The sequence below is a fragment of the Microtus ochrogaster genome, linkage group LG8 (assembly GCF_000317375.1).
Source record: "Microtus ochrogaster isolate Prairie Vole_2 linkage group LG8, MicOch1.0, whole genome shotgun sequence".
NCBI classification, from domain to species: Eukaryota; Metazoa; Chordata; class Mammalia; order Rodentia; family Cricetidae; genus Microtus; species Microtus ochrogaster.
Genome location: NC_022033.1, coordinates 11,345,188 through 11,356,328, shown reverse-complemented (window position 1 = coordinate 11,356,328; position 11,141 = coordinate 11,345,188). Strand labels below are relative to the sequence as shown.

The window sequence follows — 11,141 nt, the reverse complement described above, 5'->3', positions numbered from 1 at the left end:
GCTGGAGGTTGGAGAATAGGATAATTTCACCTGAGCAGAGGTCCAAGTGTGAGAGACTCCGCCTCCCCAGTGTTAGGGAGGTGCAAAGCCCCAGGCAGAGGTAGGCTCATCTGGATGGCTACTGTACACAAGTAAAAAGCCAGTGCACAGATGGTCCGGGGGTGCACACCTGGAATCCCAGTGCTGGGGAGGCTGAGGCAGGAGAATATCTAGCTTGAAACTTTTTGTTTTTTTTAAAGTGGGATAGTCCTGGTGGCATACATTTGTGATTTCAGCACTCGGGAGGCAGAGGCAGTCAGATCTCCGAGTCTGAGACCAGCCTGGTCTAAGAGTGAGTTCCAGTTCCAGGACAGCCAGGGTACACAGAGAGATCCTGTCTCCAAAAGAAACACAAAAGTGGGAAGCTGGCACGGGTGCCATGAAGATGAAGTTAGCATCCTTTCGCTTTGTTGGTGGGATGGAGAATGAATGATAGAGCTGGCACAGAAACAGCTTCTTAAAAACTTCACCATGAAGCTAGGGAGATGGCGCCATGAGGAAAACCACACAAGCAATGGCTAGCACCCACGTGAAAGCCAGGCATCAGGGTGCATCCATGATCCCAGTGACTGGGAAGCAGGGAGACTCCCAAAGCTCACAGGCTGGCTAGCTTGATCCAGAGACTAGGAGGACCACCACGTGTGCTGTCACACCCAAACTCACACACACAAGTATGTCTGTGCACACACACACTTGGGGGCAGGGCAATAATGGATCCTCTTCTGGGTACAGACTGGAAAGAACTGAAAGTCAGATTCACAGCTTTGTACCCTCATTCCCAGCGGCCAAAGGGTGAGGGCACCAAAGTGTCCATCAACAGAGGGAGCTAGAAACAGAATGTAGGCTGTCCACACGAAGGAACAGTGTTCAGTCTTAAAAGGAATGAAACTGTGACAGTCTACGTGCAGATAAACCCCGAGGACATTATGCTACACAAAAGAAGTCAGGCACCAAGGACAAGCGATGTATGATTCCTGTGTATAGCTTCCTGTAAGAATCAAATTCAGAGACAAGAAGTCCAAGCGTGTTACCAGGGGTGGGGGTGGGAGCTGTCTGAATGGAGCAGTGGCTCAGTTTTGGTAACAGACATTTCTGAGGCTGGCTGCATGGCAACTGGAGTGCACCAAGAAAACGGTGAAGGTGGAAAACCTTCCATTATGTGGATTTTACAAATTTTAAAAATCACCTGGGGCATATTCCCATCATGGGTCCTGGTCACCAGAGCTTTGATGACCCCAGGTTCCCATCATTTTCCAATCCCAGCAAGGCGAGGAGCTTCTAGGGCACCCACAACCTGGAAGTCCAGAGGGTGGGACTGAATCCAGGACACACCCCAGCCTGGAGGAGATGCTCACATGACAACATTTATGTCACTAACAGAAACACATGAGAACTGGCATCTCGGACATTCATCTGTGGATTCTGGCTCCTGCCCTTTCCCCAACTTGAAACTGGAGTGGCCTTCCTATTTATTACAAGTCCTACCTCGTCACACCTAAGTCTACCAGAGACAGCCAAAGCAAGACCGCCCACCTTGGGAGAGGAGAGGAACTCCTCTGTGCAGATTGTCTTATAGATAACAGTTAATGCCATTCTTGTATTTCTGGGACCAAGTGGTCTACCAGGATGCCCTTCGGGGACAGAGCCAGGACCACTCCCTAGTGGGGCAGAAGATGTTGGACACATTTCTTCGCTCCGAGCACTTCCAGTAAGAAAAGTGACTTGGTTGGGGGGGGGGCATCCCTGAGACTGTTCAGTCCTACTGAAGGTCGTTCCCACTGCAAAGACAGACTCAGCAGTCAGAGTGTCCTGGGTGGGCTCTGTCTAAGCTTCCTATTTGCTGGGCGGCTCTGGGCCAGCTACTCCACCTCTCTGGACCTCAGTTTCCACAGCTGTAAGAGAAGAACAGATCAATGGGGCTGTTGGAGCCCCCTTGGTGTGTGTTTGTGTGGGGGTACGTGTGTGCTGCGGTGTGTGTGGAGGTCAGAGGGTGACCTCGGGTGCCGTTCCACCTTGCCTGACATCAGATCTCTTTGTTATTTGCCACTATGCATGCCAGGCTGGCTGCCCACCAGCTTCTGGTAATTTTCCTGCGCCCCCATCCCATCTTGCCTTTGAAGCAGTGGGGTACAGTTGTGTGGTCTGGGCCCGGCTTTATGTAGGTTCTAATGATTTGTACGTGGGTCTTTACACTCGCACCTCACCCACTGAGACCTCTTCCCCAGCCTTTGCCCTGGGTCAGCGCCAACAGGGACGGCCACCACTGCTGCTGCTATTCCTATTTTAACCCAAGACATGAAGGCAAAACTGAGCGTGTGCAGCCAGCCTGGGATCGTGCTGCCGAGACCACTTTGGCGAGGGGGGTCTTTTGTGAGATGCCCATCTAACCCACAGCACAACCCAGGACATCCCAAGTGAGATTCCCAGTGACCAAGCTTTGGTGATTTCTTCCCGAATTGAATCTTAGGCACACGTGGTGCGAAGTGGAAGGTGACCTCCCCCCGAAAAATGGCGAGCAAGCAAACACCCCCGGGACTCAGGGCCTTGGTTCCACCCTGAAGAGGAGCTGAGAACCAGCCTGGAGCAAGGCAGCTGCAACCGCCATCGTTCTGCCCTTCCAACAGTCAGTGGTTGAGGGTAGCTGTTGCTGGGGAGCTGTGTCCCTGACTTTCCCAGGCCAGTGGCCAGAGAAAAACGTTTGGAGACTTGCAGCAAGCGTGTGGCATTCACTGAGAATTATGTTTTGAAAGGAGTTTATTCATCTTACAGTAAGACCTTAAACCCTCCAGGCCCCGGGGGCCCTTTACGTAGGTGAACATTGACTTCTGGGGGCAATTATGCTGTGGATCTCACATGGCTGTCACCTGAAGGAACCATGAGACACACAGTTAAGAGGGTGAGGAGCCAGGCAGCCCAACTCCACAAAGAGGTTTCTGTCTAGGCCACAGGGCTACTGAGTATGGGGGGAGGGGAGTGTCACGGAGCTAGGCTTGGAGTAAGTACCTAAGCATGAGTGTTTTCCCCTACTCCCACACTCCCTCGGCCAGCACTCTGACTTCCTAAGGGCCCTTCTTCCAATTCCCAGTCCTGTCACCCCTCCTCTGGGGTGAGGACCAGAGATCCTGGATCACAGGTGAGGCAGCAAAGACCTGGGAATGGCCCCGATCTTGGTGTGACTAGGTTAGCTAAAGGGGCATTCCAGCCCCTGGGTTCCCCTTTCCCCAGTGAGGAGCCTGGATTCGTCAAGCGCGACATCAGTGCTGTTCATGTATGATCATATTTCACCCTCCCATGGTCCCAAGGGGCGGGTTTATAGCCCTCTCATTTACACAGTGGGAAGCAATGCCAGGAATGGTCCAGAGTCCACAGCCAGGAGAAGGCAGGACCCACACCCAGTTCTAGAACAGAACCTCCAGCTGGGATTCTGGGTCTCGGGGCAGGCGATCCCTGTAAGTCAAACAGGCCTCCGGCATGCCACCTGGCTCAGCTGGGCAGCACAGAGCACAGGGCCCTGGGCTCCTCCCACAAATCCCTCCAGCTCACGTGGGGAGCTGTAACCTCATCGAGCTACCCCCAGCACCACAACAGGGCATGTAGCTAGGAAGGGGGACTCTGGGGGACTACCAGTAACTGGTGTGGCCATTCGCCAAGTGCTGCCTCATACCAGGACAGATCCCATCCTGGGCCTGCATGGCAACCTCCTCCTAATTCCCATTTCCTACACAGGACTCCCTGGAGCAAAGGGGTTCACCACAGATTAGTCCTCAGACATGATGAAAAAGAAACCCACAGGCACTGCACCCAGTCAGCGGGGGCAAAATTCTAGCCTGTCCCCAGCTAAAGGCCACTCCCCTCTTCGATATAATATAATAACATTTATCTTTCTTATGTTATGTGTGTGTGTATATGTGTAGGTGAATGAGGGGTGCGTGAGGAGGACAGAAGACAGACGAGCCATTCCTCAGTCACTCACTAGGACCTGTGGCTGGCCAGTTAGGAGGGATCCTCCTGTCTCCACTTCCTGGGTACTGTGGAAATTATAACCATGTACCACTGTGCCTGACTTCTTTAGACGGGTGCTGGGGGATTGAACTCATATCCTCACACTGGCAAGGCAAGCACCTCACCAACTAACCCATCTTCTGGCCTCCGGATTTTACCCTTATAATTACTTTTTTCTCTTTTTTTTTTTTTTTTTTTTTTCATCACAAGGTTTCTCTGTGTAACAGTCCTGGCTGTCCTGGAACTCTGTCGACCAGACTAGCCTTGAACTCAGATAACCGCCTGTCTCTGCCTCCCGAGTGCTGGGATTAAAGACTTGTGCCACCCATCACTCCCGGCTTTACCCTTATAATTTCTATTTTCAAACTACACTCACATCTGAAATCCCTTGACTCATTAGAATATCCCCGAGGGTGAGTGTGGCCACTGTCCCCATTGGGTAGACAAACCCACTCAGATGGTGTAACTGGTCCATCCAAGCTTGAGACGAATCTAGCTCTAGAACTTGATGTCCTTTGAATGAGTGCCCTCCTCCCACCCCATTGGCTCAAACATTCAAATGCTTGGTCCCTGGTTGGAGGAAGTATTTGGGAAGGATTAGGAGGCGTGGCCTTCTTGGAGGAGGTGTGTCACTGGGGGAGGGACTGGAGGTTTCCAAAGCTCAGGCCAAGCCTAGTCTGCCCGCAGATCTCAGCTATGCCTGTCTGCTGTCATGCTCCCTGCTACAATGGTCACGGCCTAACCTTCTGAAGCTGTAAACAAACCCCAAATTAAATGCTTTCTTTTAAAATTAGCTACAGCAATTAAGACACAATTCTACCATTTCCACTCCTTTAACACATGGTTACCAATCCTTTTAGCCTAGGCTTAGGTGAAGCAAGTCACTCCAGGGAGTCTGTTTCTTCTACTGGGAAAATCTTGTTTTCACTTGTCAAACACATGCCATGAACCATCTGAAAACCCCAACCACTTGCTTTCCCAGATTCCCTTACCCTAAAATATAAGTATACGACCAATGGCTAACACCGTCAAAACCATCTGCTAGGGGACTCCTGGGAGAGGCTGTCCTCAAAGGAAAATACAATTGAGCAGATTGTGGAGCACAGGAGGAAATCCTCCTCTTTGCAGGGTAGACACCACCATGCCTACATTTGAGGGCTGCGACCTGATGGTCACCTTTGACATGAGGCATCAAGCCTAAGTTCCAAGTCCTTTTCAGGGTCTAGAGAAGCAGAGAGATGGACAAAATCTTGAATCCTGGTGCAGTGGAGGAGCTCACTTGCCACCAGGCCCTATGACCAGAGTTCAAATCCCAGGACCCACAAGGTAGTAGGAGAGAACCAACGCTCACCGCTCACAGTGGTTCCCTCCACAACAATACTACACAGGCACACACAAAATAAATAAAAAGCAAATAAATGTAACTAAGTACACATAGTTCAAAACAACAACATTTAGAGCCAGCAAGATGGCTCAGCAGGTAAGGACCCTTTGCACCAAGCCTGAGTCATATGGTGGAAGAAGAGAACTGACACCCCCCGCCCCCCACCAGCAACTGGCCTCCATACATGCTCTCACACACATACAAAGCAGCAAATAAATGTAATTAAACACACACACACACACACACACACACATACATGCACATGCCCACACACAATCTAGAATCCTGGCAGGATTACCAAACCATCAACTCAACCCAAACCTCTACTGTCCCAGAATGACAAGAGACAATGTGCTGTGATGCATCTTCCTTCTTACTGAAGCTGCTTTGAGTTTTCTGCTTTGTCACTTACAACCCCCGAGAAGCCCTAGTGGGCACCCCACTGCCCAGGAAGGCTGCAGAAGCAATGTCTGGATCACACCAGCTAGAGAGACCACTGATCTGTGCCCAGTGCAATAAACACTCTGGCAATTTGGAAGCTGTCTTGGAGCTTTAATCCAGAGACTCTGGCCTCACACATTAGCTCGCCTCACACCCCACTGAGAAGCCTGAGACTGTTCCAGGAGAGCAGAGCCTCAGAGGAGGCCATGCCAGTGCCGCCTCCCTGACAGGGCTGACCCTACCTCCCAAACAGCCTAAAGGGTTTGCTCTTCATTCCCCGATGGATCATCCGGGTCCCTTACTTGGCAGCCCATTAATTATTCACCACATCGGCTCAGTCTCCCCAGGACTCTATCAGGAGGAAAGTGATTGCTGCCCACCCTGCCCAGAGAAAGGACACAGCAACTCAGCACAGATAACAACAGCGCCCTCCTACTAGTGCTAAGCACTAAGCTAAGTTGTCACAAACACAACTTCACTGTAAAGTGGCCTTCAATCTTCATCTCAGTGATGGGAGGCAGGGAAGTGGGGGGTGCAAACAGCTTCAGGCCAGAGAGCAGTGAGGACTCAGCTGGTCCTACAGCCCAGGTCGGTCCTTTCTCCGGACTATGGGAGAGGTGTCCATTTCTGCACCTCACAGACACCTTGAAATGATCCCACATTTGGCCCTCAGCCTGTGTGTTTTCTGAGGGCCCTGCCCTCCCCCAAGCCTCGTTGTGCTGACAGGCTTGGCTTTGGAGCTTGTCAGAAGGAGCGGGCCAGGTGCAGATGATGAGATGGTGGAAACGGAGCCACAGGAAGGCTGTGAGAAAGAAGTGACCGACAGGACCCAGGACCCTGAGATAGTCAGTGCCTGACTGCTTGTTTGATATATCCACCCAGCCATCCACCCAGCCATCAATCCACCTCTCCATTTACCAATCTATCCCTCCACTAATCTATAAATCCATCCACCCATCTATCATCTACCCACCCACTCACATACCCATCCATCTGCTCACCATCCACCTGTCCACCAGTCCACACATCCATCTACCTATCTACCCACCAATCCATCCATTATCCACTCATCCACCCAGCCATCCGTCCACCTAGCCACTCATTCACTGACCCATCCATCTACCAACCCATATACCCATCCATACACCCATCAATCCATCAATCCATCCATCCATCCATCCATCCATCCATCCATCCATCCATCCATCCATCCACACATACCCTGAAGCTCTCTAAACCAGGCACCGTGATGCATGCTGGGAACGCAGCAGTGTGTATGATACATCCTTATGGGTGTAAAACAGAAACATGTGGACCAAATACCATTTCAAATAGTATTTAAAGCTCATGCAGGAAAGATACTGCATGAGTCCGGGGAGGCGACAGGAGTCAGGGAGGTCTCCTGGGGAAAACAGTGGGGTAGGGACCATAGCAAAGGCGGACATGGAGAGAAGGGGCCCATGGAACGATCTGGGCAATGTCAGCAGCCAGAAAAGTAAGTGCAAAAGGTCCTGGGGCAGAACAGACCATAAGGAAGTCAGCAGGACTGGGACCACACGAACCAGAAGAGAACAGGGAGGTGAGCCCAAAGAGCTCAAAGGGCCAAAATCTAGACCTCAGGCGCATGGCGGCACAGGGATTTCATGCTGAATGTGACAGAAACCTCCGTGGGTTACAAGAGATGAATAATGCAATCTGACTTGCACCTTGGGCTGCTGGGGAAAGGATTGTGGGAAGCAAAGTGAGAGAAGGCTCCAGGGAGGCATTTGTGGCCCCCAGTCACCACAGAAAGAACAGAGTGTTCCAAATGTCACTAGGGGGTATGTTTCTGGCTACTTCTAGACCTTCTAGGCTACTCTGTGACCTTAGGCAAATTACTTCCCCTCTCTGAGCCTTGTATTTGTTGGGTATTAGATCCGTGGCTATCAGAGTTTCCATACTGACAGCCAGTGAACCTTCTCGTTTCAGCTCTGGCTGCAGAAACTGCCAGAGTGTGAGCTGACAGCCGAGCCTGGGATCACAGTGAGGTCGTGATGCTGTCCGGGTAAGCCGACCAAGTGGAGAAAGAGGAGAGACCGCTCATTCTCACACATAGCCTCTTGCGAGACTTCCGCCTGTGCCCTGCAGCCATAAGCCAGTTCAAACACGGCCCTTTGCCTGTTTCTTCTTGGGGAGCGCAAATCCCCACTTCCTGTCCCTGGATCTAGGGTCTTAAGGACGGAGTAGGTGAGGAAGGAGGGGCCTGCCCGGGGCCTCAATGGGCTGAGCAGTGGGGGAACCTGTGTCAGGCCTAGAAATAGCAAAATAAGTCTGTTGATCCTAAGCCGGCTAAGGCTCCCATCTTAGAGGGAGGCTTTCTGGACACGGAAACTGGGGAAGGATTATGGTCAGAATCTTCCAGGAGGCGGACCAGGCCCAGGAGCCTCCTCAGAGCCCAGTGGGGAGAGAAAATGACTGTGGGCGCTTCCTCTCATCCCAGCAGACAGCCCTTCCTATGTCTACTGCAGCCTTCTTGAGCAAGTCAGTTCTCTGCAAATAACCCCAGAGTTCCCTCAGAGAAGGGATCAGTGAGGGGCCGGCCAGCTGGGCCACCAAGACTCCACGCTGAGAGGCCAGGCTGGCCAAGAGCCAGGCCTTGCTACTAAACTATGGCCGGCCGAACAGACAATCTCAGTCGCTTGCCTCTGGTCATCTTTCCTGGGCTCTGCTCTCAGAGACATTCTAGTCTCTTTCCGAACTTGATCTCTCTGGATTCTCACACACCGCTTTTTCTGGGCCCCTTTCCCAACCTCCCTTGCAGCCCTGAACACACTGCGCTGTCATTTACTCCTGGCACCCAACACGCAGGCCACGTGAAGCAGCCCTCACCCTCCAGACACTCCCTGACTCAGAGGAATCGCACCTGCCCCGCTCCTCACCCCAAGCCCCTCCTGGCCCCCCAAGGCTTCCACTTTGCCCCACAGCCCACCCTGACTGATCTCATTCACTCCTGCCTCATTCTCTAGGCTTCTACTCTGCTTTGATTCGGAAATCCACATCCTCCTCCAACAGCCACCGAAACTGCACCACACTGCAAGTCCATAAACAAGGAACCAGGAAGGGCCGCTCACACACAGTCTGAGCCTTTGGGCAGGCCTATCCTTGCCACTAGCCTTCCTGTCTTCTGTAATCTCTTAAAATACCCACGGGTGCCTCAGCCTCCACCAAGCATGCCTGTGGGCTGCATTTATACCCTTCCTTGGTGGCGGAGTGGGGTTATAGTACGGCTGAACACCACAGCGGCAGGGCTGGCTGCTCTGGCCTGGATTTAGGGCCTAGAGGGCAGGACACCAGACTGTACTCAGCAAAGCCAGCCTGTTCTCACTGCAGTTGTAGCATTTTAGAGTCTTACAAACTCATCTCCATCCAACAAAGTGGGGGTACACAGCACTGAATCATCCAAGGGGGGGGTGTCTTATGACACATGGGAAGGGTACAAGAGTGGTGGCCCTTGGAGAACTTGCTTGGAGTCCCTGCTTTTTACTAGTTCTCATCGTGAGGAGCCAGGAGCCGCAGCATAGGCCTCCAGGAGGGAAGCAGATCCCAGACTCACCTTGGCGGCCACCGATGAATTGGGCTTCTCCAGCAGGTCCCACAGTTTCTTCCTCTTCTCGGCGCAGCACGTGTTGTCGAACTCCTCGCCCTCCCGCTCCCGCAGAGTCTCGGCCTCGCGCTTCAGCTCCTCGTTCATCTGCTCCTTCTTCTGGTGGTAGCGGGCCTGACAGCAGGACTCCAGGTAGATTTCATCGATGCCCCAGTAGTCCAGCTCCTGGCTGAAGCTCAGCGCGCACATCTCCTCCATCATGTGTAGGCGGCCCGTGCGGTAGAAATTGAGAATGGAGGTAAAGGCGCCCGGGTGGCGGTCGAAGAAGTACTCATTGTCCTCAAGGCTGTAGTCGTCGCACACCTGGAGCAGAGAGTCGTGCGTGTTGCAGTCCCGGAGCTTGCCCAGCCGCGTGCGGGGCAGGCGGTCCAGAGTGCGCCACAGCACCTCGTGCGCCAGTCCCCCGACGTTGAGGCGCACCCGGCGTGAGCACGCCTTGCTGCGTACGATCTCCATGGGCTCGGGCGGCAGCGAGCTGGTGGAGCGCGAGCCATGCTTCGTCATGCCCGCCGGCATCGCTGGTCCGGCCGTCCCCGCCCCCCCTGCCCCCCCAGGCCGCAGTCACTCGACGGCAAGGCCCGCTGCCGCGGGGGCGGGGGGCGGGGAGAGCTGCGGGCCGCTGCGGTGCAGGGGTACGAGGGCGGGCTTCACGGCTGCCGTCTCACCTCCATCCCGACGGCTGCGAGGCGGAAAGCGAAAGCGAACGCAGGTCAGCGAACACCCTGCGAGGATCCTCCCCCAGGGTCCCCACCGGCCTTGACCTTCCCGGAGGCTTAAGCGGCTCAGAGGGGGGTGGGGGGTGGGGGGGGGACTGATGGCCGCTGTCCCTCCCGCCGGTGCTGAAGTCAGCCCCACCCCTGGACGGAAGGAGGGGTGGCTCTCCCGGTGGGAGAGGCCCCCAGGAGGCGCCCAGGAAGCCCCACCCCCGCCCTGGCGCAATCCGGCCGCCCGGGGCGCTGTCCGCCCCGTCGAGTGCTGAAACTCCCTGCTCTGCGGGTCTTGGGATGTAATGCCCAACCTGGCCCCGCAATGGGAGGCAGGAAGAGGCAGAGAGAACTTTCTTTCTCTTTTTAGTGAGTTCTCATCTCCTCCCACCCAAGATAGTCAGGATTTGGGGTGGGAGCATAACGATGGCATTGGACTTGCTTTTTCTAAATCTTAAAAGATTTTGGGTCGAGTGGGGATTGTGGAGTCTAAACAGATGCCCACCTGTCGGAGGTCACCAGGTAACCCTGACCTGGGGCGACCCCACTCCTCACAACATCAGGACCTGAGGTCGCTCCCGAGACTAGGTGAGGGTCAAAGGAACCAAGCCAGCGGGGTCTGCACCTCCCTGTGTGCCCCCCACCTTAGCGCAGGAGGGTGCGGAGTCCTCCGGATCCGCCTGCTCGATGCTCCCCTCCCGCCCCCCTCCCCCTTCTTTCTCCTCCTCCCCCTCCTCCCGTTCCTCCTCCTCCTCGCTTCTCCCGGCTATGGCTTTTTATAACTCCGGGTTCTGCGCCTTTGCCCGGGCTCGGGAGGGAAGGGGTGGGGGAGGTGGGAGGCGGGGAAACCAGCGGAATCTTCTGGCCTTTCGGAGCGTGCCCTCCTCCCGCCACGCACCGGTGATTTCGGGGGGTTCCCGGGGCCCAC

General features: G+C 54.2%; 1 protein-coding gene across 1 annotated transcript in view; it reads right to left on the bottom strand.

Annotated features, from left to right (window-relative positions):
- The window catches only part of Kcnb1 (potassium voltage-gated channel subfamily B member 1), an 88,906-nt gene extending 78,713 nt beyond the window's left edge, over window positions 1-10,193 (bottom strand). The window contains exon 1 of the mRNA XM_005362863.3: window positions 9,459-10,193. Coding sequence (XP_005362920.1) covers window positions 9,459-10,025 — 567 coding nt within the window. The 5' untranslated portion in view covers window positions 10,026-10,193. The remainder of the gene's footprint in view (window positions 1-9,458) is intronic.
- Between the last annotated feature and the right edge of the window lie 948 nt (window positions 10,194-11,141).